Source organism: Sminthopsis crassicaudata, chromosome 4 (genome assembly GCF_048593235.1).
Source record: "Sminthopsis crassicaudata isolate SCR6 chromosome 4, ASM4859323v1, whole genome shotgun sequence".
Lineage (NCBI taxonomy): Eukaryota > Metazoa > Chordata > Mammalia > Dasyuromorphia > Dasyuridae > Sminthopsis > Sminthopsis crassicaudata.
Window position 1 is genome coordinate 372,677,886 of NC_133620.1, and position 27,872 is coordinate 372,705,757.

The 27,872-nt window shown below is 38.3% G+C and overlaps 1 protein-coding gene across 1 annotated transcript; it reads right to left on the reverse strand.

Moving 5' to 3' along the window:
- Positions 1-11: 11 nt before the first annotated feature.
- SHE (Src homology 2 domain containing E) lies at positions 12-27,860 on the reverse strand. Its single transcript, XM_074262155.1, is given in 12 exon segments — positions 12-9,051; positions 11,011-11,130; positions 13,176-13,332; positions 17,357-17,686; positions 24,300-24,426; positions 26,606-26,641; positions 26,643-26,771; positions 26,773-26,811; positions 26,813-26,965; positions 26,967-27,085; positions 27,088-27,231; positions 27,234-27,860. Coding segments are annotated over 12 exon segments (1,569 nt in total). The 5' UTR covers positions 27,262-27,860; the 3' UTR covers positions 12-8,864.
- Between the last annotated feature and the right edge of the window lie 12 nt (positions 27,861-27,872).

A 27,872-nucleotide genomic window follows, 5' to 3' on the forward strand; every position in this document is an offset into this window, starting at 1 on the left:
TCATCCTGACAGTGGTCTAACCCCTAAAAAAGAGGAATCAGGTCCCCCCATCATTTCTTCATTATATTCCCATCCTAGAGAGCTGGAGAAAAATTTCTTAAACCTATCACATTCATGATACCCTCTTGGGAGATAAAGATCAATTTATTTTCTTAAAAACTTCCTTCTGGGGGCATCTAGGTGGCGCAGTGGATAGAGCACCAGTCTTGAATTCAGGAGGACCCGAGTTCAAATGTGATCTCAGACACTTAGCACTTCCTAGATGTGTGACCCTGGGCAAGTCACTTAACCCCAGCCTCAGAAAAAACAAAAACAAAAAAAAAAACAACAAAAAACTTCCTTCTGTCCCCACTACTCCATAGAAGCACTCTTGACCTCAGTGACCTTCTCTTTGTTGAGCCCTGAGATTCCTTCTCACTCCCATCCTTCTGGGCCCCATGGTACAGTGGAAAGAACACAGGTGGTGGTGGTGAGAGGGAGGAGTCAGAACATCTGGACTACAATCCCAGCTCTCCTCTCTTTTCTCCCTTCTTTTCTCCTCTCCTTCCTCCTCTGGCAAGTCTATTTCCTTGTGTAAAATGAAGGGTTTGGAATAGAAGATGGCTAAAATTTTATTTTATTTCAGAGATTAAAAATCTCTTCATTCCCATAGTTACCATTTCTATCTCATTTATGATGTCTTCTTCATTTCTCACCAATTCTTTCTGATCTCTTTTACTGATTCAGCTTCCTTTTTCGTGGCATTTTGGACATAGTACTAGGCCTAGAGGAGAGACCTAAATCCAAATCCCACCTCAAACACTGGCTGTGCGATCCTGGGCAGGTCACAACCTCTATCTCAGTTTCCTCAGCTATAAAAGGGATAATAGTGTTTATCTCCCAAGGTTGACATAAGGACCAAAAAGGATAATTATAAAGCACTTAACACAGTGGCTGGCACATAGTAGGGACTGTAAATTAGTTAATATTGTTATATCATTACTATTATTACTATATCTAATAAGATCAGGCTTCATATATCATCCAAGTGTCTCTGCAAGACTGTAAGTTATAAAGAACTAGACAAAAAATAAAGATGTTACATTTTTCTCAATTAGCACAAATTAGTAATTCCACTTAATATACAGTTTGGAAGGTGTTATTTGCTTTTAAGAGCTTTTGAAATTTTGGGAGCGTGATTTTGATTTTGTATCATATTCAATTTCTTAAATCTGCCTTCCTACTTCTTACCCAAAATGAGCTTCTTCTTGCAATAAAGCTTAAAAAGGAGAAAAAGGGGGGAGGGGAACACCTATTCTGCAAAACCAACTGATCTATTGACTGAGCATGCAATACTTTGCTGTCTATTTGACCCTGCCTCTAGAAGGAAGTTTTTCTTCAAACCTTCCCTGGTGCTAAGCTTAGGCACCATAATCACTCAAGGTTTAGTTTCAAATTTATAGGTTTTTTGGTTCCCTAAGTTTACAGCCATGGTGTATTCTATTTTCCTTTCTGACTTCTTTGTATTCATTGTTTCTTGTGGTACAGGAATATTCCATTACATTAATAACACTAAATCTAAGAGAAGGGACTAATAACCAAATGGAATCCCCAATATAGAATGCTTAACAAGACTTCCTCTATTGTCCACGTGAATAACTGCACTGAGAGAGCATTTGCCATCATTGAGAAATTGATGAGTGCTTTTATTTCCAGTTCTTTGCTACTACAAAAAATACCGCAACGAATAATTTCATATATGTGGGACATTCTTGTTGGATCTTCTTGGGAGAAAGGACAAACAGTGGATCAATGGGTAGGGACATTTTTTTCTTTTTTTACCTTTTTTATTTTTTTTTAAATTATTATACCATGTACATTAATTTTTTAAAAATACACATTTCTTTATGAATAATGTTGGGAGAGAAACATCAGAACAAAGGGGGAAAACCACAAGAGAAAAAAATAGAAAAAAAAAAGAAAAAAGTGAATGTAATGTATTGATTTACATTCATTCTTCACAGTTCTCTCTCTGGATACAGATAGTGTTTATTGGGATTGCCTTGGATCATTGGAACTGATAAGAAGAACCAAGTCTTAAATAGTTAGTCATCATACAATCTTACTGTTTCTGTATATAATGTATTCCTGGTTATATTAAGTTTCACTCAGCATCAGTTTGTATAAATTTTTCCAGGCTTTTCTAAAATCAGCTTGTTCATCATTTTCTACATAACAATACTATTCTAATACTTTTGTATACCACAACTTATTCATCCATTCTCCAATTGATGGGCCTCTACTCACTTTTCAATTCTTTTCTATCACATAAAGAACTGCTACAAACATTTTTGCACATAAACATTTTTTAAAAGTATAATTAAAAATTGCTTTTCAGGATGGCTAAATCTATATAATTTGCTTTTTAAAAATTAAAATTTATTCCACATACCATATTTTAAAAGTTTGATATGAGCAGAAAAAATTATAAGTAACAAGGCAGAAAAGATCGTAGAATTAGTCACATCTTAAAATGGGGATACTGAATGATACAGAAATGAAGTGGAAGCTAAAAACTTAAATCCTAAGACTGGTACCAAGTGTGGACCTTGGAAAATTATGTCATTCATGCTTATTTCAATTCTGCAAAATATCAGAGACAATTATAAAAACTATGGCAATGTCAATATTAAAACTGATCAAGAAAGATTTTGTTTATATTTGATTTAAAAAGCTGGTGCCTATTATATGGTTCTAAGTGAACCATAATTTTATTTCCTTCCTATTCAGTTGACTAAATTAGCTATCACTAACAATTGAAGACTACTACATGCTAGGTGCCAAAGGAAACAGGATAAGCAGCAGCTCTATGGATTTTTTCTAACATCGAGTGGAAACACCCCAGATCCCTTAGAATCTCTGAAAACAATTTGAATCCTAAAAAATATTGCCCTCAAATGATATTTCTCAAGTGAAATAATCCTACCCTTTTGCCAAATAGTAAGAAAAACAAAACGGTGAACTCTCCCACCCTCTTGTGGACAAAGTTATTCATGCTCAGAAGAACCTTATTTGGAATTGATTGATTTTCTGAGTGGAGGGGAGAAAAGGGAAAAAACAAACTTATTTTCCATCCTCATTCTTCCCCCACCAAAAAAGGGAAAGAATCCATTCCTATATAATATGTGCTATTTGGAAAGAATGTTAAGAGATTTGGATGACTATACCAAAGAAATCTAGTTCTATTTTTAAAATTACTTTCTCCGAAGAGAGAAGATGAAAGAAAGGAGGTTTAAGAGGTTTGAAAGAATAAAAAATAAGATCAAGATGCCCTGGTCACCTATTTGATAACTCTGCAAACACTTTTCACAGAAATACAGGATCACTTCTCTGGAGCTGGAAAGGACCTCAGAGGCAAATTAATTCGACTTCCTCATATAAGGGAAGAAAATGAAGCCAAGGAAAAGTGGTGTAGGAGGGAAGATCTGGACCCAAAAGTCGTCTGATGCCAGACAGTCTGTTTCCATGAATTTGGGCTTTCTCTGCAGCTGCCTGTCCTCTTTGCCTTTTAGTTTCGGACTATTTCACATCCCGAAGAGGGTTCCAATGAAAGAAAGAAGATATCTATTAAATTTAAATAAGCGAAATAAGCCACTCTAATAATTAAGTGGTTAAAAATTAGGAACCATTCTCAAAAAGAACTGCAAAGTATTAACAACCACATGAAACACTGTTCCAAACGTGTATGAGAAATACAAATCAGTACCACCCAGTGTTTTTAATCACACATTGCAAATCATTCAAGATGGCCCTAAATGACAATAGTTAATACTGGAAGGGTTGTGGGAAGGCAGGAACACTGATTCATTGTTGATAGAGCTGTGAATCAGCATGATCATTTTGGAAAGCAATTTGGAATTATGGGGGAAAAAAGGACCCTTCATAGATATTCCAATATGGGGCTTATACCTCTAGAGAGTCATTGATAAGACGACCTCATTACACCAAAATATTTATGGCAGTACTTTTTGTGATAGCAAAGAATTTGGGAGGGTGGGAGAGAAGTAGATTGTCTTCCCTGAGCAATGGCTGAAGAAATTAGGAGTCATGAATACAATAGAATATCATTGTGCTTCAAGAAGTTAGGACCCTTGTTGACTAGAATAGTATAGGAAAAAAAAAATCTATGGGCACTGAGACAAAAATTTTGTCAATGAACTGAGCAGTTGTGCCAATATTTTCCATTCCTTCCCCCCTTTTTTAATCTTAAAGATTTGTTATGGGGGAGAGGGAAGGAAAGGGATATTGGAGAAAGCTATGAAAATATAAAAATCAAAAGATCAATAAACTAATTTTTAAAAATTAATTGAATGAAATAAGCCAAAGATTATGATTTGCTTGACATGACATTTATTTAAGTTACATTTCAGGGTAAACAGCTTTCAGGGGGATGTGTAGCCTATGTTGGCTAGCACAATACATTCAGAGATTGTACAAAATATTTTTGTATTATAAATACTTAGAAATTAATAAGAAACAGTTGGTTAAAATACATTTTCCAAAAAAAAAGCTAAACATATATATATATATATATATCGACTGATACTTTAAAATGTTCCCCTTGCAAAAACAGCTGAACAATTAAGAATTCTGGCAAAATTAGACATCTGCCCCAATTATCTGCTAATCACCAGCACTTTCATTTAAAATAGAACTACAAAAAAACAAGCTATACAAGTCTACACAATGAGTACTATAGTACCCTAGGAATCCTGGTCAAAATGGAAAGAGGTTTATTAGGATGCAAATCTCCTTTTAGAAGGAAGGGTATTTCAAGGTGGCTACAGTAATCAGCACCATGTCAAGTCTTTCTCCCATAGAGAGGGTTTCAGTAATTCATTAGGAAACAATGAAGGGGATTAATATTATCTCTCCAGAATAGCACTTTGTTCAGACAGTCACCCATAAGAATTAGGCCAACACACCAATTTTCCCATTGCAGTTTACTCTTATTTCCATGAGATGGTAGTATTAGCCCAACTCTTTCCTCTTAAAATGTCAGAGGTTCCAAAGAAAATTTGCAGGCCAGATTTTTTTTTTTTTTTTTTTTAAGTTAGCCAATAGATTCAGTGACATCATGTATTATCCAGACCTGACAACTGAACCATTAACAACTAGGATAATGGTTTGTAATGATCAAGGAATATGGCCCCCAGATATCATGATATTAAAAAACAAAACAAAACACTGGTGATCACACTTTCCCAATCAGAAAATTGAGACATAAGATTTTACAAAGGATATGACTTTTGCAGTCTCGTTAAAAGTATACTCCCCCCACCCCCCCACCCCCCAAATTGGAACAGTTTCAGGAAATCTGGAGCATATGGTCACTGTAGCTACAGGAAATCATAAGGTAAATTAAACAACAAGATGTGGAACAAGGGAATAACCGTATTTGAAATTTAGTCAAAAGCTAAATGTACTTTGGGGATGGTAAGAAGAAGTAAAAAATTTGAAAAACATTCCTAATTAGAACGGGGGAAGGTGAAATGGCTATCCTTTTGTTGGTGGAAGGCACTTAAAGAAACCTGTATTAAAAGGGTAGCTAATGAATGCATAAAAACCATTCCCCAAAACAAATGGGAAAAATCCCAACTTTACAGCCTCTTCTGAAACTCTAAAACTTAATAAAAATTCCCTAAAACTCTGAATCCTCAAATGAGACAGGCTCTTTCAGGATAGACAGTTAATAGTATAACAATAAACAAATAAAATAAACCCAGAAATTTCTATCTTCTGGTTAAACATTAAAAATTATTTGATACAGATTACATGCCTTTCTCTCATATCCCCCATCCAATGAAATAACTTTGCTAAAGCACAAGAAGTTGAACAATTAGGAATAAGGTTCTTTCCCAGAAATCTTATTTTTATAAATTATTTCCTTTTAGAACAGCTAGGGAAAAGGGGTATGTGTGGTAGGTGCCCTAAGGGAGTAAACACATAGCCATATTTTGTTTTTATGGCTCACCCATATTAAAATTCTCCTTGATTTTTAAAGTAGTGTTTGTAAAAAAAATGATCAGCTCACTCTGTATTTGAGTATAAACTCTCAATACTGGTAAGGGAGGTAGTGAGAAAGATGGGAAAAAACTCAATGGCCTGGAAAACACATGAAAAGAAATAAGTGAGGAAGAAGAGACATAAAAGAAAACTGGTGGATTTGTATTTAAATCCTAGAGATAGTAAATGGGATGCAAGGAAATGCAGAGAGATGCCAGCAAAACTAGATTTTGTGTTCCAGTTCTAAGATTTTAGTTACAATTCTATTACTAACTAGAGGTAGGACCTTACAAAAGTCACTGTCTCTGAGCTTCAGTTTCCTCAGTCACAAAATGACAAAGTGAGTCTAGGTGAGGTCTAAAACATTATGAACGCCAGATGTTCTTCATGACTGTCTCTTTAGAACACCTGAAATTGTTTTGGCTAGTGGAAATAATTTAATTCACATGAATAAAACCATTCAATTCTTGCTGTTGAGACAAATGGATCAAACCCACCAACTTGCCAGCTAACAATAAATAAATATACAGCTTTAGATCAGCTGGCCCAGGCAGCTTAACAAGGAAGCCATTAGGTGACACCCTGCTGGGCCTAATTGTTTTTAGAACATATGGTACTTTGTGTTACCATCCCAGCTGTGAATTCTCAGGCTTTTGTCACAATCTAAACAGCAGCTTAACTCCTATCCCCCAATTTACTCTACTTTCTGGTTTGTCATCATCTTCCATAGGTCACTCACTGGAGAAAAATCACTTTTTAGAAGAGCATAACTCGATTTTTTTTTCCTTCTGGCTTTTTATAAATGAATGTAGTGAATTACATAGGAATCACACTGAAATGACAAACCCCTCCAATATCTTTGCCAAAAAATCAAAACAAAACCCAAATGGAGTCACCAAGAGTCAGACATGACTGAAACAACTCAACACCAACACAATGAAGAAAAAGTCCAGGAAAAGCACAGTGCTGAAAATATAAGTGCTTAACTAAATACCTGATTTATTTAATGTTTATACCTTAAAATATTACTTCAGTATTCATCACAGTAGCTGGTAGTGCCAAGTTTTTAAGTCATCTAGTGCACAAAGTAAACTTTTGCAAATGTTTTTTAGCTTTTGTTAAAATCAGGACATTTCATTAGATTGTATTTGTGGAATAACTACAGAATAAGGCCTTAAACAAAATAGGACATAATGTAATTGTGACCTATGGCAGGCTTAAAAATGATGCTAGTTTTAAAGGTCCTAACCTATGATTTAAAAAAAGTTTTAAGATTACTAATATAAACAAGTATTATCAAAAAGATTCCTTCATAATTTTAAAGCCAAGGGTATACATATTTAGTCCTTTTGGCCAAAATCTGTATATGAAGTGAAATGTTAATAGAAAAATGCTAACTGGTGGCTGCAGAGATACTCCTACCCCAGAATGTATACAAATAAATATTCTTTTCTGGTCTTCCAAACAGACTTAAAAAAAAAACCCACACTATAAAAATTAACTTTTCATTGCATCTTTTTGTAGGGTCCTAGACCATTTTTAGGAATAAACTGAATACCCCAGAATACAGAAACAGCTGCTCAGCTTTAATTATAGTCTCTTACCATAATATTATTCTTCTCACAGTAAGTCTGTTATCCCCATGTTTTTCTCACAGTAAATAAATTGGCAATATAAGTTTATGGCTTATTATAAAGATAACACAAAAGCCTTATTTAAGAGCATGAGAATTAAAATTTGTAGAAAATCTGTTATGCAGTTAAACTCACACACACACACACACACACACACACACACACACACACATTTTAAAATACAGTAGACAGATTATAATTGAGTCTGGTAGATAGTGCACCAAACTCTTTAAAAAAAAAAAACCCAAAAAAAACCTTAAAGCAATTTATCTTATACCATTAAATCCGAAAGTGTTACTTTTATAAAGCAAAACTAGCTGAGTTGTCTCAAATCACAAAGATCCCATAGTAATAGGTTTTCTTGGATGTGGCAAAGACTCACAAATTATCCATTTAAAAAATAGTATTTGGCTACTTAAAATTGGGGAAAGGGGTTTTTCATCAATAACAAGCTCTTTGCCACTTACTTTATTCTATAATTTTAGAATAATGTCAGTAATGTTTTTAATTACAAGAGCAAAGTCCTGGAGTGATTTTCATTTCTTTCCTCAGTTCTCCCATGACAAATGCCAAGTTTGAAAACGCACTTTTTAAGCAAACACTCTAGTAGCAGAATATAGAAGGGAATGGGATCCTGATCATCAAAGAAATCTGTCCTCAAACTCTGAATTCGGAATTCTCCTTGAATCACAGTCTATCAGAAAACTTCCTCTAAGGACCCCTTCTCCATTTCCAAGGGTCCACCCCCTATGGTGGTGTGCCCCTTTCTGGCTACTTCCTCCCCAGGAGCGGAAGGGATACACGACAGCAATGTTTAGAGCCTGGGTGCTTTGGTTGATGCCTTTCATGGGCTGCAATCCAAATTGGATGATGATGCTTTTTCACTTGGGGCTGGGGTCTTTGCTGTCCTTTTTGATTAAGTGGTATTTAGTATAGACACTTGGGCAAGAGCAGAGAACTTTTTCTCATTTCTCACTGCTCTCCTCAATGAAAAAGAAAGTAGATGATAAAGACTGGATCTGGGGCCAATAATTTATTCTTTTTAAAAATGAAGTCAACTTTCATTCCCTTGAAAATTCCTGTAGAAAATAGGCACCAATAATTGAGAAAAGCGTCCCGCGCACCTGAGGGCCCAGTTTGTGCGGCTGCTGTGGAGGGCAGGTGCCCATGCTTCTACTGGTGGAGTCAATGCAGTCTGCTGTGCACAGGGTAGAGGAGGGTCATGTGTTCAGCCCCCTTGAAAGGGAGCTTCTCATTGGAATAGTAATGCACCACCTCTGGGATGCTCTCGAACCCGGCGCTTGTTTGGTCCAGGGTGTACTTGCTGTCTTTTGTCTGGGCCACGATAATGTGAACGCATCCTTGACTAGTCCTGTAACAAGATGTAAGCCAGAGGAGACAAGTGTGAGCAAGACTCGGAGGGACCCCAGCCAGGAAGGACCCTTCTAGCCAGACACTGGGCAGTCCCACAGGCTCTCTAGGTCTTCCCACCATTGTTCTATCATAAACAGAAAATCTCTCCACATTGAATACTAAAGCAAAGTGCTCAAGGCTTTCCAACCCTTGCTAAACTTGTTTCATCACTGGGAACTGTTGTAGGTGCTAAAACATTGTAGATGCTAACTAGACTAAAGCCTTTAAAAAAAATTATCAATGTCATCCCATTAATTTTCTTTAAAGCATCTAGAGACTCAGGTTAAAAAAAAAAAAAAATCCACCCTGTTTCCTTCAATAACAACAACAACAAAAAATAAAGTATGAATCCAAATAATTTTTTTTCCATGTCTGGAAAGGCCATTCCTTGTTTTAAGTAAGTTTGTTTTGCTCAGATACAGCCTGTTGGCTCAGACAATGTGAGCTGGCAAAGAAAGCTAAAGCTAACCCAGAAAGCGCCCGTTTCAGGAGCAGAGCAGGGCTATTCCTGGCATTGTGTATTTGTTGGCCAATTTCAGTTTTATGAGCAATATTGCTTGGCCACCCAGCCCCTTTTTCCCCCCTCTAGTCTGATTGTTTCAGCTACAGGGGCTCTGCTTCCTCAGGAAGGAAATGCAGTTAGTACTCCCGACAATGATCCTCCAATATAGCGCCATTGAACTAGCCTTGGAGACAAGGACTGCGGGAACACCCAGACTCCATAGGGCTGAGGCATAAACACGGCTTTGTGTACAGTCGGGCCGCAGAGTGAGGGTTGGTCATCTCCTGCCTCTCCATTCTAAGACCCTCCCAGCAAAGCCCGGGGCCAGCCCTGCAGCAGCCAGAGCAGCCTTCTCAGAGCCTGGGATGACAAGCAGAGGGCAGAGTACTCCACAGTGCAAGAAGACACAATGGTCTTTATTACAAGTGAGAGCTTATTATTCAGTCATCATCCCCAAAGACAGACAAAGCTGGTCTAAAAATCCTATGGATTATTACCGAGCCATCAATTATGGAAATGGAATTTAGAGAAAAATGGAAACCATGTAGGAGTGAAGTAAGCAAACCGCACAAGAAATACAACCACCAAGATATAAACCCCAAAACAGTCTGGCTTCCCAAGAAGCGGTCCCGGAACCCAGATCATGAAACACTTCTCCCTCCTTGGGACTCAGCAGAGAGGGCTGTGTCTGCTCCAATATGCTCACTATACTCATTTGTTTTTGTTTACAAGGGATGGATCAATGGGGGGGGGGGGGAGGGGGAAGAGTTGGAAGAGAAAGACATTATAACCACAGAAGACTAACATAAAAGAGACATCAATAAAAATTTTAAAGATTGTTTTATAAATAATCAATATTGTACAATTAGAGAAAGGAACCCAGAATTATCAAAAACAAGTTCAACAACCATTCTTAACTGGTTGAAAAAAAATTAAAAAACAATTTCTTTTTTCTAAAACTTTTTCCCACAGAGAAGCCATTAGTCTATCAGTCACTTGACACTGCAAGACAGTCTTTGACCACTGAAGTATTCTCTGAATCAAACCACTCTGAGTTTAAAAGGTCTACTGTGACCATTTTAATGAACCTTTGCTCTTAATTTTTACAGTTAAGTTCTCCCTCCTCCCAAGAGTCTGTTAAATCAATCACAAATGATTTAGTCTTATCGTGACAAGGGAAAACCCCAACATTTGAAGAGTTGGAGGACCCAGGTTCAAAATTGTGCCTGACACTGGGTCTTTGGGTCAGTGCCTTGTTTGACTGCATCCTCAAAGCGAGGAAGTTGTATGTGAAAGTACCTTCAATGTCTATCTACATCCATGATTCTATGACTTCTCTTTTGCTTCTACTGAACCTTATCTTTGGCCTGTTTCTCATTCACTCTCTCCAGTCTGGTGGGGTACCGTGACACTTACTTTAGTGCAATGGAGTATCTACTGGTCCCAGACTCACTGTTGCGCACCAGGTAACTGGCTTCTTTACAGGGCTGGAGCCGACTCTCTGCCTCAGCCCTGGTGATGGCTCCGTGATACCAACTAAAATAAAGAGGGAGGGAAAGCTGGATTAAAACAATCTGGAGACTGGGAAATTCATTCTTTTTTGGTGCAGTATATTTGGGGCCTTTGGTGATTTAGGCTAGCTCTTACTTCTTATTTTTAAGCTGCATCAAAAGGCAATTGGAATAATTCTTTATATCCAAGTCTACCAGAACAATGAGTTCGGGTACTTTTTGAACAATAAAATTTTCATTTTGTGTAAGATGTTTATGGTTCAAGTCAAATGAACACAAAGTCTGAGTACAACCTAATACAGAAAATTCATGGCAGCCATGTCAGTACATTATATTGCAAGCAGCTGTTGTTTATCCCAAAGAGAACCAATGATGTCTTGGCTTGCAAATGAACTGGATTGAAGTGACCCAGAGCTGTGCAAAGGGACCAGTCTGACCCACTTCTTCAGGGCCATCTGAGACCAGTGCCAAGGAAGAGTGGAGATGGCCCTGGAAGCAGTGGGAGACACTGGCCTTGTCAAACAAAAGCCTTTCTCAGGGCTCAGACCACACCCATTCAGTGACTCCAGGCCAGGTAAAAAATGAGGCAAAAGACAGCTTACTAGGCCAACGCAAAAAACAAAAACAAAAACAAAAACAAAAACAAAAACAAAAACAAACAAACAAAAAACCCCCCAAAAAACAACCAAACAACCCAGCCAGCCAAAACCAACCTGGCAGGGGAAGACCCAGGTTTCCAGCAAGATCAGAAACAATCACTTTTTACACCACTAGAAGCAATCCAATAAATAGCATAGAAAGAAGCAGTTCTCTAACTTTCTGGTCTCAGGCCTAAACCCCTTTACACTTTTATATTATTGAAGACCAAAAGGAGCTTTATAAATGTAAGTTTTATCTATGAATATTAACCATATTAAAAATTACAATGGATACATTTAAAAATATTTAGTTAATTAATTCATCCTCACTTAAAAATGAACAACAAACCTGTTGTTACATGTTAACATAAATAACGTTTATGAAAAATATTTTCCAAAACAAAAAAAATTAATGAGAAGAGAAGCATTGTTTTACATATATTTTCAAAATCTCTTTGCCTAGTTTAATTAAAAAAAAAGAAAAGAAAGCTAGATTCTCTTATCTGCCTCTGTATTCAACACTGATACACACTGATATTAGTTAAAATTTATAGAGTGCTAACCATGCCAGGCACTGTGCAATTATTCTCTTATTTGAGTCCACAACAAGGTGGGAGGTAAGGGCTGTTATGAGCTCTATTTTACTGATGAGGAAACTGAGGCAAACAGAGGTTATGCAACTTTCCCAGTGTTACACAGCTAATGAGTGTGAAGTCAAATGCGAACTCAGGTCTCCATGACTTTGGGTCCAGGGCTCTATCCCAGTCAATACAAGTCACCTAACAGCCCCCAGATACGGTTTTAGTTGATGTGTAAGAAGAAAACCCAGCCTCATACGTAATGTAGTGAATAAAAAAAAAAAAAAAAGAGTATTTTAGCAGGTAAATGATATTCCAGCATAGTCTTGTTCTGAAAATCGTTTTGATCTCTCAGATCCCTTGAAAAGGTTGTGGAGACTCCCAGGGGGCCTTTGGATCTCACTTTTGAGAACTGCTGGCAGAAAGCACAAGTCTTGGAGCCGGAAAGACCTGGGTTCAAATTCTACCTTGATCACATTTCAGCTGTGTTACCCTGGAAAAGTCATTAAACTTCCCAGCTTTTCTAAGATTAAAAGGAAGTTCTCCATACCAATGAAGTAAAAGGTCCAAATCCTATCTTGATAATGGAATACTTTGTCTCCAAATTTTTGATTCTTCAGAAGCCAGCCTGATACAGGAGGAAGAATGTTGGATTAGGTGTGTTCAAACCCTGGCTCTGTTCCTTGATGCCTGTGGGCCTATGGGCAAGTCTTTGGCCTCAGTTTCCTCATCTGTACAATAAAGGAGTTGGACCAGATGGCTCCTGAGATCCTTCTAGCTCTTAACTTAAGAATCTGTGCACATTCTATTAGTCCCAGAGGTGATTTAAAAAAAAAAAAAGGGTCAGGACTTACGGCTGTTTTTCCAGGCAAATGGCTGGGTCCACTTTCTCCCCTTCAATGTGATCAGAAAGTGCTGGTTTCAGGATCTTTTGGGTCCAGCTCTTCTGCCTGTGGTGATGCCGCCCTGTTTCTTCTTTGATGGAAGGTCTCTCCGATCCCTCAAACTGGACTGGAAGGAAGGCTCCATTTAATATCAGACTTGTCATTGCAGTGGTCTATGTAAGGCTTCAAAGAAAAAAATGCTTATCCTGACTCAGCTCAGGAAAGAAGTATTTTTTTTCCCTTCAACAAAAACTGCAGAGAGCAGAAAAATATGTTGGTGTATTTGAGTACTCTGAAATCTCTGCTATTCTATTAGACTGCTAGCATCATCCCATTTGATGCCATTTCCCAGCAAATCATCCAGCATTAAAAGCAAATTTTAGATGAGTTGTGGCCAAACTCTTTCTTTTACCAAATTTACTCAGTAGTTCCTATTTTGGCATTTTTCAGACTAAAAGGGATTGTGGTGAGATTGTTCTGGCAAAGTATATGTCCACTGAAAATAATGCTTTTCTGGAAAAGTTTGGTATTTTTTTTTAATTAAAATTTTCTAGCAATGAAAAATAAAGACAGCATAGATTAAAAAAATTTTTTTAAAATACTGAATGCAGCAATTTATTTTCTTTGACATCATACATGCTTTGGCATTATGGCTAAAATGAATTTGAAGCACATATAAAGACAAACTAGGCACTAATTTTGTTCTTTTTCAGTCATTTCAGTGGAGTCTGAATTCCAGTGGAATTTTCTGGTCAGAGATACTTGAGTGGTTTGCCATTTCCTTCTCTAGATCATTTTACAGATGAGGAAACTGAGGCAAATAGGGTTAAGTGATATGCTCCGATCAACTATCACCCAGCTAGTAAGTATCTTAGGTGGGATTTGAACTCAGATCTTCCGGATTCTAGGCTCAACCCTCTACCATCCAGATGTCCAGGTACCTATTAGGTATATGATAATCCCAGAATGATCAACTTTAAGCTTTTGAGAAAAGTATAATAAACAAAGACCTAGCTCTAAAGTTAAGGGGCTGGGCTCAAGTCCCATCTCTGACACTACCTGTATGATTTTGGGCAGGTCACTTAGATTCTTTAAACTTCAGCTGCAAAAATGAAGGAGTGAGACTAGATAATCTCTAAGGTACCAGTTCTCAATCTATAATCCTAAAATATTAAGTGGCCAAAAAGATGAACTGGATTAAAGTATCAGCTGCTAAATACATCACCCATACTTTAATACATCTAGATTATAATCCTGATCACCCAAATAAATAAATTAATCTAAGTTGTACCTTAAACCATAACTAGTCATGTTAATTAACTGTTATAGGAAAAATAGCCTGAAGGCAAATGGAGGTAGCAGAAACTAATGGGAAACCAGGATTAGCTACTGGAAGTTTTAATTCTGACACTAATATAGAACCTCTCACTAACAATTTATACAAATATATGTATATACAGTCATCCCTTGACATTCACAAGTTTCACATTTGTAGTTTTGATTATCTGGGATAATGATAATTAAATGGGAATCTGGAGATTTATGCCATGCTGGAAAGAATTGAGAACGATACCCATATATAAAGAAAACAAAACAATTAATAAACACATAAATATTATAAATTATTAATCTATTTTATTATGCATACATAATTGGTTATAAACATTAAATTTTGCTAAAAATTTCAGTATGCTAAAGTACAACAGGCCATGCACTCTCTTTGGGAACCCTTCCTATTTGTCTTTCTACCATTTAAACTTATCAGTCATATGATTTTTTTTTCCCCTCAGTGATCATTATATCTTGTTCACTACACCAGAGGCTGTGACAACTGCATAGTATGTGAGATATTAATCTATCTTGCTTAGAAACAGCAATTTTTGTATGGGTTCAGTGTGTGTTGCCTGTTTTTTTTTAATGTGTGAAATATGATCAAAATTATTAAAAATAAAGATTTGGGATGGGGCCTAGAATTATTCAGGCTTTTTCACTTTTGTGGGGGTCCTGTGTCCCTAATCTCAGGAATGTTAAGGGATTATTATAAATACACATGAAAAGTCAGTTTTATATCCAACTCCTTTAAAATATTAAGCAGGGATATAATGCTCACTTATCCTTAAATGACTATTTTGTGTATATTCCATTTTATTCAATATTGAGAATACTTTTTTCAATTTTGCATTTTATTCAATATTGCAAAGAATATTATTTTACAAAACAAGTCTTACAGATTTGTGGATTATCTCCAAGTTTGATTTGGAATACATAGATAAAAGTCCCAAAGGAGCCTTACTTGTAACATGAAAAGATTGGATTAAATAGCTTTTGTGGTCCATTTCAAGTCTAGAAGTATGATCCTAAATCACTTAAGCAATATCATATATAAATCTACAGGTCTAGTAGCAAAGAAAAAATTTTAAACAGACTCTACACAATATTTTAATAGTTCTTTTGAGTGAATCTAAACACCTAATAAGATATCACTTAGAGAAGAAATAAATGTACATAAATAGAAACAAATATAAAAGAACAACTTTAGACCATTTCCCTAAATAACTATGGGAGGAAAAAAAATCTCATTTCTTTATGATATAGTTCAGGAAAGTCTTTAATAGTAGAGGTATGAAACTAATTCAAAAGCAAGTGTGCAACTTTCCTACTTGACCAGACAAGTTGTATTGAGCCCTTTTCTTTTCTCTCTACTATGTCTGAGGTATTTCAACTGCCATGGGTTCAACTACCATCTCTAAAAAGATATTTCCCATATCTAAATACTCATTCCCAGTCTTTCTTTTAAACTCCAGTTCCACATTAACAATTGAATGTCCATTAGGTGTCTCAAACAATGTGTCCAAAACAGAATTTATCTTTTTCACCAAATCCTTTCACCGCCCTATTTTCTTCTCCCATCTAATCAGTTATAAAGAATTGTTGATTCTACCTCCACAACTGATCTGACATCTATTCCCTTTCATAGGGCCACCACCTGCCCATCTTCCTAACTACCTCTGGTTTCTTCCCTCTCTGGTCCATCCTCATCCTTGCAGCCCAAACAGCCTCGAACATAAGAGTGAACCACAGTGATGCTCTGCTTAAGAAGTTTCCCTGGCATGCATTGTTGGTGGAGTTGTGAACTCAGTCATTCTAGAGAACTATGCCCAAAGAGCTATCAAAGTGCACACTACTGGGTCTGTATCTCAAAGAAATCATAAAAGGGGAAAAAGGACCCACAGGTGCAAAAATGTTTGTGGTAACTCTTTTTGTGATGGTCAAGAATTGGAAAAGGAGTAAAAGCTCATCAACTAGGGAATAGCTGAGTAGGTTTAGGTATATGAAAGTAATGGAATGGTACTGCTCTGTAAAAAATGATGAATAGACTGATTTTAGAAAGGCCTGGAAAAATTTACATGAATCGATGCTGAGTGAAACAAGCAGAACCAGGAATACACTGTACACAATAACAGCAAGAATTGCGATGATCAACTATGACAGACTTGGTTCTTCTCAGTGGTATAATGACCCATCAATCTTGGATGAAAAATACCATCTGCACCCAGAGAGAGAACTATGGAGACTGAATGTAGATCAACACATACCAAGTTCTTTTTTTCCCCCCCTTTTTTTCCTGATTTTTTTCTCCCAACATGATTCATATGGAAACAGGTAAATTAAAAAAAGAATGTACAATTATGACCAAAAGAAAATTTGTTTTGCATGTAATTGGGGAAAATAAAAATGACAAACGCTCCTTTCCTTCATACATTCAATATTCCAGTCTACTTTGTTGGTCCCTAAAGTCAACAGTCTGTCTAATATTTCCTTGTTCTCTCTTCTCACCCTTATCTTAAAGAATCCCCACCTTCTTTCAAATCTTAGCTCACGGTTCACTTTCTACCTTGTTTCTATTGCTCCTCTCCCTTTTTATCTCTTTGGATATACGGCACATTCCATATTCTGTGCACATGTTAATCTTTAGCAAGAGGCTGCTTGAAGGCAGGCCTGCTTGTTAGTCTTTGTCTCCTCAGTGCCTAAGAGCTTGTGGAATGAGGATTGACTACACAGTTACCAAAGTAAAAAAACCAGCCTAGACATTTCATGCAGGATATGATTTGGGTGAAATGCTATTGCCATTCTCAGTGATTTCCTCTTACCTGACAATGCTTTCACTATCTGTTCTTTTTTCCATTCCCATGGCTGTTCATATTCTGCTGCTGGTCGCTCATCATTTTCAGGAAGCCTGCTGTCAGGGGACCGTATCTTCCTTTCTTGTACAGTAACCATCTGTGAATCAAGTTTGGGTCCTCCTTCTCCAGGTTCATAAGGAGTATCATATAGCTGCGGGGGTTTGCCCAGAAGGTCTTTGGAATTCCGTCTTTTTGCCAAAGTCTCTGATTTAATGCTATTTTCCCCTGAATCGCAAGGATTGTCAAGCAGTTGAATAGCCTTCACCAAGGGGTCTTTAGAACCTCTTCGCCTTATCTCTGAAAGATATATATATATATAAAAACATGTATATGTATATATTACTGAATAATATACTATTCAGTATATATAACAATATATCAACTATGTAATATATATAATACTGAAAACTTGCAAATAGCACTATAGTTCCCTAGGAGGGGGCATGCTATTATAATATCCATGAAACTAAAGTATCTGTCCATCTTTCTCTCTTATCTATCTAGTCAAGGCTGGCATGCGAGCTTGGCAATATGTCAGAGCTGATTCTCTGCCAGTAGTGCCAATAGTGAGAGCAACCATGGGAGCAAGACAGGGAAAATGTCTCCTCTTTCCTTCCTCTATTTGCTAAATAAATCCTATGACATGTAAGCATTAGGTACTAAATCTGGAAAAGATCACAGAAATTTTCAGATCCCAAAGTAAGGCCCAGTGCAAAGCAATGCAGCCAAATGAAGAGGCATTCCAGGGCATGCTGCCACATACCTACTCTAACCGTGCAGTCTGATCTGGCTCCAGTTTAGCCTTAAACTGTCTGCTCCATGTTAGAGAACAGAATGAGACAAGTCAGATTCACAGGAGGCAGTATGTAGGAAACTGCAAACAGTGGGAAGAATTTTGTTTCTGTGGGCTAGAAGCAATGTCTTCTAATCATGGAGAAAACTAGAGGGAGGAAAGTCTTTTGTAAAGTATTTTGTAAAGAATGCACATGATAGGATGACCTGGGAAGGAGACTGATTACTTAAATTTTAGAGCCACTAATAATGCTACAATCTAGGAAAGAACAAAGAGAAATAAAACCAGATTAAAGGGGGGAAAGTTACTCAAATTTGAGAACAGAAAATTCAACCTAGAATCTGTTATTAATGAATAGGGGCCAATGTTCATATCCAGCTTTAATTGTCACTTCTGAGTGTCTCTCACTCTGTCCCAGCTAACACCTTCTTCATCTATTCAAGGTTTAGGAAAAAAACCAAAAACATCTTTTTTTTTTTTTTTTTTTTTAAGCTTGATCAAAACAAGGTGGTAACTTTTTCCAGAGGAACTACACATGAGAAAGGAACACAAACACAAGAAAGCAAGGAAAGATAGGTTAAAAGAGTACACATTTAATTCATTCTCAAAATCGAAACACTTTATATTGCTCTTCCTTGTCTTACTTCAGCCCTCTCTTTGCTGAACTAAGGGGAAAAGGAGTTAATACATTTATAATCAAGAGAAATATACTTGGTTAGAAAAGAATAAAGCAGAAATTGTCTTATATGGAACAATCTTATAATGATGCTCAACATTTCATTTTTTAAGTACCCACAAACTATATATAACTGATATAAGATGTCTTTCTAATTTTTTTTTTTAAGGAAAGAATGCCTATAGAGTTCTGGGGGAAAGCAGTGGAAATAATTGAGTTGTATGCTTGGTCTGATGATGGAATCATAACATTTAAGAGTTGGAAGGGACTTTAGTGGCCATCTATTCCAATCCATACACAAAAGGAAGGGAAAGAAAAGTGGTCCTTCCTCTGAAAGTCCTTGAATTGGGTCAAAGATATGCAAAGTATTATTAGGTCTTTAAACAATGTTTAATTAGGAAAAAAGCAAGACATGGGGTCTCTCCACCCCCTCAAACTCAATGACTTCAGAGTTCATTCCAGCACCTGGCTGTCCTGAACCTGAGGCGCCATAGTAACAGAAACAATCACATGGTTGCAAACGGATCCTTCCTGTAGGGAGAATAGCCCCTGACGTGCAGAGCTGGCTCTGAGAGGAAACAAGACTGAGAAGGAGGAAATGGAGAAAGGAAGCTACACCCAGGCTGTCCGATACAAGCCATTTACCATGGCAGACAACAGAAAGCAGTTAACTAACTGCAGATAAACAGTCATTTGCAGCAAAGGGCTGAAACCAAGAGCTGACCTTGTAACAATTAAAATGTGCTGCTGGATGGAGCAAGATATGAAATGTGCTAAAAAATTGTTTTTCCTTCTCAATAACTAATTCTACCCTTGTAGACTTTACCTCACTCATATTTACATTTTCATAACTGGAAGAATACAAAGGGCTTTCCCCTTCCCAACTTATGCAATTTGGTTTTAGTCTGTAACTTCTCTAATACAAGAATCTTTAATGATTAAAGATTCTTTGTTAAATAGGGCCCTATTTTAACTGTATAATGTAATATAATGTATAGTTTAATTCCAGCATTCAGTTCACAAAGATGGAAATTGAAGAATTTCAAAACATGATGCTTGAAAACCATCTTTCACAATTAAAAAAAAATCAAGCTTTTACTTGTAAAAGTACTGCACTGCAGAGTAAGGGGAAAGGGAAAGGTTTGATCAAAGGTAGCCCTGACTACTACAATAATATCATCTCCATGAGCTAAGGATTTCTTATACAGGCTCTGTTCAAAAGCTGACACATTTTCATATTTGGAACAAATTTTTAGAAATATTCAAAACACATATGAATTTTCTTTTCAGACAAAAAGGTCTAAGTTTATGATTGTATGTAAAACAAAAATCAGAATACTGGGTTGTAAACCTCAAAGTTGAGGGTTTACAAAGGAAATGGTGAAAAATCTAAAGAACCATGACTGTCACCTCTCCCTCCATTCCTCTAGTTATTACAACTCATATGAGGATTGGATTCTCAATTGATGAGAACCTTTTAAAAATCTGAAATATGCTTAGACTAAATGACAAAATCAAAAAACAACCATAGATGTTGTGATAAATCCTTATACTGGGAGGGAAACTGGGGCTAGATGACCTCTAATACAAATTTAGCAACTCTGAACCAATGACAAATAATGCTAAATGCTCATAATCTTTACTGTATACATTCTTCTGAGAAAAATAATTTATATTACTACTTCCCTATTCTAACCTCTTTTCTGAAGGTAGCACATTGCTTATTTTTAAAATCACTAGAGCCATCTAGGTTCTAGTCTCAGCTTTGCTATTAAGTAACTACTTGACCCAGATTAAGAAATGCCCTTTCTTCTGCCACCCCACTCCCATGACTTTTTCTTGCTACCTGGGGTTGTTACAAGGATAAGGAAAAACTAAAGGATTGCAGTTCTACTTCAATCTCCTCATACTATAAATATTAAAGTGTTTTTATACAATGTATTATAGCTTTAAAAAAAAGTAAGTTTATACTCTCAATTTTACAGACCAAGAAAAGAGACTGAAGCTAAGAAGAAATCCAGTAGGGTGGTGTCCCCCACCCTGAACTATGCTACTTTATAATATTTTTAAAAAATTAAATAACTACTTTTAAACCATAACTAAGCAGAATGAAAAAAAAAAAAAAAAAAAAAAAAAGGAAAAAACCTAGCACCAAATCATTTATTTCCAGCTTCTGTTCAACTCCCTCACTTCCTGTTATTCTACCCACCTGTGTAGCCCCATGGGTAGACTAAGTCAAGGCATTTACACTGTACTGTTAAAGAAGGGGATATATTTGTATTAGGAAGGCAACTAAAACTCAATTGCTAGGATCAATAGCTTTTAAAAGGTTAAAAGGAAAGTATACAGATTGTTATTTTACTACAGATTGCTAAAAATGAAGTAGGTGAAGTTTTAAATTTTAAATAGAATTCAGATATGTTTTAAGTGCTGACTAGTAGAAGAAATTAGAAATAAAGATTCTCTTCTGCCCCACCCTCAATCATCCCTAGATTCAAGCTCACATCCTAACAAGGATAATAAGATGTGTTCATAAATATTACATAAGGAAGAAAATAAGTACAAAGAGAAAGTTTCATTCAAAGTCCATGGGAGAAATGTCAGGAGAAAGATTGCTTTCAGCTGGAGAGAGGGAAGTAGAGGAGGAATGCAGGAAAACTTCCTTGAGGAGAAGACATTTGAGCTGGGCCTTCAAGAAGAGGGATTTTTAATAGAAAGAAATATGTAGGAGTCCATTCTACAAATCAAAGCAGGAAATTGACAGTCCATTTCCCTAAAATGGAGAAGGTGCTGTAGAGTACTATAAAACAAGAATCAGAAGAGTAAGGTGGAAGCTGATTGTAGAAGGTCCTGAACCAGGAGAACCAGTTTGCAATTTACCCTACTGGAAAGAAAGAACTACTGACTGTTTTACTTAAAACAGCAAATTTCACAGATACACTTTTCCTTTGGCAGGATCAATTGATCTGTAACTTCCTTTGTAAGGCCACAACATTAAGAATAAAACATTCATAAGAAAAATATAAACCAACTTCATGGGTATGTTTTTCACAACCACTTTAAAAGAACCTTAGAGACAAATTGATTTATTTTGTCTAAAGAGGAAGAGAACAAAAACATGAAAACAAAAGGAGAACGGAAGCTCAAAACAGGAATTTAGCACAGATTCTTAGGGAAACTCCTTTTCTGAAATTTTACACCCCTTCTAATTATTTTAATTTATCCTTTTTATTCCTCTCCTCCAAACATCTAATTTTATTTTATTTTTTAAATTTTTTACTGTGACTATTTTTCACTTCCTCTCATTCAAGGGTTTCACCAGGAGTCACAGTCCACTTTGACCTTAGGGTCAAAGCCTGGCCAGACTACACCCTCCCTGAATCCAGCTCCTTATCTCCCTGCAGCAGAGTAGCAGGAAACAGAAGCACCGCTTTCCGGTTCTAGTTCATTTTCATTTCTAAGCCTGGCCTGACTATATCAGAATGATGAAGTTATCCTTGTGTTCCACTATTCTGAGACTCTGCTTATGTTCCTGTAGCTTGACAGCTTTTCAATTTGTTTTAAAAACAGCAGAAACAAAGTCTTTAATATGTGACCAATTATTCCTTTCCCAGGCATGAAACTCATGACACTGGAAGGAGTGAGGGGGAAGAGAGAAAAACAACAACAAAAAAACTCCCTCCAGTCAGCACTCATATAGCGATTGTCTATGTGGCTTAAGTCACAAAGTTTAATAGTAAATTGAACTGAAGTATTTTATTTGATCTATGCAGGCACTTTTAAAATAAGGGTAACTTAAACTCAAAGACATAAAATAAATGTAATTAAAATAGAAAGGTTTGGTGCCATGATTCTGCTGACTTCATATTTCTAGAAATAAATCACTTTTAAATTAAGATGCTATATTATGAAAAGTGAATTTAAGAAATACTATTACATTTATTTAAAATATAGCAATAACAAACTTGTCAAATTAGACAGTTTGAACAAGTTATTTTTTCCAGCAAAATAATAGGATCTACATAGTTCCAAGCTATACTTTAAAACAATGCATTTCCTTAATGCACCCTAGTGACTCTCACTGATGTCAAACAATTTAGCTAGAAAGGTAAAGGATTTAGGAAATTCATAAAGTAACTAGCCTGAGAGTTCCCCTCCAGACTCATTTTAATTCACAGAAGTAACCTTTCCTATAGGCCAGAGTGGATTGAATTGAAATAGATTTGAAGGACCTTAAAATGTAAACAGAACTCCAAGAATTAAGAAATCCTACAGATTCATAAAGAAAGTTAAGAAACTTCTGACCTAATGACAAAAAGAAGCAAAGTCCAGAATGAAGGAGGTAATTAGGCTCCTATACTCTGTCTTCCCTTGGTGATTATCTCCAAATAATCCGGTGAGCCTTTTTGCATGCCTAGTGCAGATAGGCTCTGGCCCATAAAAGGTTAATAAATACTTGCTGTTGACTTGATTCTGCTTTAGTTGACAAGGACTGATGTAAATCATTTAAAATTACAGCATCTAAATTTAAAGGTGATTTATTTCTGGAACTTTAAAGTCAGCTGGATCATACTATCTTTTGGTCCCCAAATTTCCTATTATTTTAATTAGCTACTTTAAATGTTTTTGGAGCATAACAATTATTAACCTGTCCTAGCCTTCATAGATCAAATCAAAAACAATATTTGGAGTTTCAGGTCAGTTCTGTATGCCATGTTATTAAGAAGGACACTATTAAATTGGAGAGCATCCAGGAAAGGATAAGCCAGGATGGTGAAATCATTTCACATGAGGATCTATTTAAAGAACTGGGGATGTTTTAGCCTTGAGAAGACTTGAGGGTGGTGGGGGGTGGAGGTAGGGAATGAAACATGATAGCAATCTTCAAGTATGTTAAAGACTGTCATGTGGAAGAGGGATTAGTCTTTCTCTGCTGACTGCCAGAGTGCAAAATTATGAATGGGCAGAAGTTACAAAAGGGACAAATTCAGGCTCGAAGTTAGGAAAAAGTAACAATTTAGAACTATAGATTGCCTCAGGAAATAGTAAGCTCTCCCTTGCTGGAGGTTTTCCAACAAAGCTCAGGCCCTTCTATGGATCTGGTTAAGTCACTTCATTTCACTCTAAAAGAACGTGCATTAGAGGCATTGGAGAAAAATATGTTAGTTAAAAATACAAAGGAGCTTTTTTTGTGGTTCATGATGACAATGGCACCTCCTACTGAGGAAACTCCTGAATCAGTGCAGATTGGCAACTATCCTAACACTTCAGTCTTTGAGCTGCCTGGACTCCTAGGAGATTAACCTGCTCACTATAACATAGCCTATGTGTCACACTGCTGACTAAGGTACCTCCTATACCAAGCTGTTTTTTGCTTGAAAGGGTGAAATGTATAAAATAGTAGGCTTATGTCTATATTCAACCAGCAATTTGTCACAGACCTGTTATCATCTGCTGTGCATCATAGGGTTCCATGTAGCCATCGTTCTCCCCTACTCTCTCTGCATCCCTTTGACCCTTTGTCCTCTTGGCATCGTAGGGATCAGCATAGTCTTCTAAAATGATCACCTGTAAAAAGAAGAATTAAGAATTCTAAAGTGCCTAAGCAGTAACTGTGTCCAAATGGCTATCTGTAGCAGCTTGGAGTCATCATCAATGTTCAAAAACATTACAAGTGTAGTGGATGTGCTTTGAAATGTATGAAGATTACCACAGTCTCACCATCAGCAAGTGTACAGGCCACCCTTTTTCTAATAACTGACTTAGTAAAGGACTGATAATGGGGCTGCATGACTCTATCCACACTTGCATGTCCCCTCTAATCTTGCATGTTCTACATAAAATGCATGATCTGGAGCCTTGGGATAGGAACCCCTTCTCCTAACCAAAACAAACAAACAACCCAACAAACCCCAACAACCACCGAATCCCAAAGTCTTAACAACATATCCACAAGACAACGTGGCCTCCTTTGGTCTCCTTAATTAGCTAAGCTTACCAATCACAATCAGCCAAAAGGCTGATATTTACTGAATGCCTCCTAAGCATCCTGCACTGCTAGGAAGTTGTGGATAACATGTGAGGCCGGTTCTATGTTGTCAAAGAACTTTAAAATATAGTTAAACAGAACTAACACAAGGAATAGAGGAATTGGATGGTATTCAGAAAAGGGAAACATCAGAGTAGAAGGTTTCACAAGGAAAGCACTTCAGTTGTGTGCCACTGAACACAGTATATGACTGAGGAGCAGACTGGGAGGAAGGAGAGCATTAAGGTGAGTTCTTAATCTACAGGAAAGAAAAGCAGGAAGGCAGTGAAGGGAAATGAGCAAGGGCTATGAACAAACGTACAGTAGGCTATTTAAGTACCTCAGACATGAATGAATACCACAGACAACTAGCAGTTCTATCTGAAATTTGAAAATGTGCCAGTCAAAATACTTCATTCAACAAATCTTTATCAAAAAAACAATTAAATTATATGGGTAGACTTGTGCTGGCCCAGCAAGCAATATACAATACGATGCTAAGCAGTCCCTGCCTTCAAGAATCTTATATTTTAATTAGGACAAATCATACTTATATGAAACACTAAATAATGTGAGAGGTAATAAGACAAAAATAAATAGGAAACGTTTCAAAGCTATATGATCTTTGTGTTAGAGGTTCTTACCATCACCCAATTAGGAAGAATGTCCAAAGGGACTGCTAATTGGGGCTGTTAGAAATGCACTCTTCTGTTCAGACTCCCCTCCTCTCTGAAGCCAGTGTATCCAATAAAAGGAAAAACACAAAATTGCTTATTCACACAATATCCTGATTATTATATCTCCCACTTTCACTGCTCTTTAATCCTGAACAGAATCCAGAGGCTAGCATGGAAGAATGAAGACCAGAAAATATTTTTGCTCTTCCCAATCTTAAGCTCCTTAAAAATGTTTTGAAAAGTGAGAAGACCTAAAAGAAGTCTAGTATAAAGGTCAGCAGTGCTGGAAGAACTGGGTTTGAATCCTGTTTTAGGCTCTCCTTAGGGAGACGATCGGTGTATACTAAGTTTCCTATCTTGTAAATGAAGTGGGGGAGGGTTCGCACTCAATTTCTTTTCAGTTCTAAATCCATGGTCTATATTCCTTTTCAGGCCCCTTAGCTGGGGAGAAAAGGGGGATTCCAATACTAGCAAAAAGAGTTGGAGTGCTTTTCACTTAATTTCATCAGAGTTTCGCCTTGAAACTCACCACATAAAATTGGCAAAATAGCAGAGTCCTATTTAAACAGAACTTTGAACTAATAGAATAACACCCAAGGCAAGGTGAAGTACCTGAACACTAAGAATAAGACAATACCGCCAACGATCAACAAGATATACAGCTTGTACCTTTCCTTGACTAAAATGAATATTAGGATATTTTTCCAAGTAAAGGTTTAACCCCCTAAAATTTTACACACACACACACAAATGAGGTTGTGGTAGAAAAAGACACAAAAAACGTTCCAAGGCTGTATGAATTAAGTTTTACAGACTCCTAAATCATCCAAATTTGGCAGCATGTCCACGGAATGTAATGGAGGTGAAGTGGGCAAATAGTTGCCTTTGGGGTGAGTTAGTGTAGATTGCTTTGACTGGGGGAAAGTTGGCCTGGTGAGGGTGAGGGAAAGATTGCTCTGACAGGGAGAAGGGCGGTCTGAGTGGGAGCTGGTTTGATGGGAGGGCAAGGATGATTTGAATGGAGGAGAAAGGGAATACTTGCCGTGTCTTGCTGCTTGATCGCCTTTCCCTTGTCCAGGTTCAGGCCCCAGCGAGGAAGGAGAGGAGGAGGTGGCTGGAGCTGGAGCTGGAGCTGAGCTGGAGCTGGAGCTGGAATAGCTTTTCCCGTTCTTCTCCTGGGTGTCCACCTTGATGAGGCGGTTGATGTAAGCTGCTGCAGCCGGTGCTCTTAACCGAGCCGCGGGGCTGCCTCCTCCTCCGGGGCGGATGCTGCGGCGACGCGGGAGTTCTTGCGGCTCTTGCCGGTGGCTGCCTGGAGCATCCCTTGGATGCTGTCACGGGACAGCCGGCTGTCCTTGACGGGGCCGCACCCGGCCGCTTTGCAGCTGCCTAGCTCGGCTGCCCGAGTTCTTGCGGCTCTTGCCGGACGGCGCGGGCATCCCCGGCCCGCCAGCTTCGGAGTTCTTGCGTAGTTTACTGGCCAGGCCGCCCCCTCCTCCCGTACCCCCTCCGCCGCCGCCGCACCAGGCTTCGCCCGCTCCGACACCGTCTTCAGCGTCAGCGGCAATTCCTTGAACCACTTGGCTGCCATGGAGGGCGGCTGGCCGGGGAGCGTCGTGGCCCCTCCGGAGCCCGAGCCGGCGAGCAAGGAGGCGAAGCCCAGACACGAGAGACGCCCGGCGCAGGCGACACACACATTCCCTGGGGCGGCGAAGCGGCGGGGGCAAGCCCGGTCCCGGGAGACACGGGGCAAGGGGGCGCGGGCGGCTTTCCCACGACGGGAGGTCCGGAGGCCGGGGAGACGTGCAGAGCCGCCGCTACTCGGGCATCAGTCAGTGTAGAAAGCGCGAAGGGTTTCAGCTTGCGCTGCGCCGCTGGCCCGAGGCTCGAGGCGGGGCTGGGCGTCGCCGTCCCCCGGGCTCCTCTTCCTGCAGCCCGCAGCCCGCGGCCCTCGAGGTCTCTCGGCTCTCGTCCCCGCCCCCGCGCGCCTGCGGTTCTTGGGAGCCCCCCTCCTCCCCGAAGGTACGGGACAGGGCCCGGCTCACTATGCCCTCGAGAACCGCCCCGACGCGGGCGCTCGATCGTTCCGAGGGCTAGAGAGGGCCGCGACAGCGGATAGGAGGACGGACTAACCGACAGACAGCACTGGGGGAAGAGGGGGAACCACCCTACAACTCTACCACAGCCTCCCGCCCAGCCCCTCCGCTCTCCAAGGCTTAGGCACCTCCTCTCCTCTGCGGACTCCCGCCCAACTCGCGTGCGGAGAGCAGAGGGGGCGGGGCCTAAAGGCGGAGCCTCGCTCCTGCTCC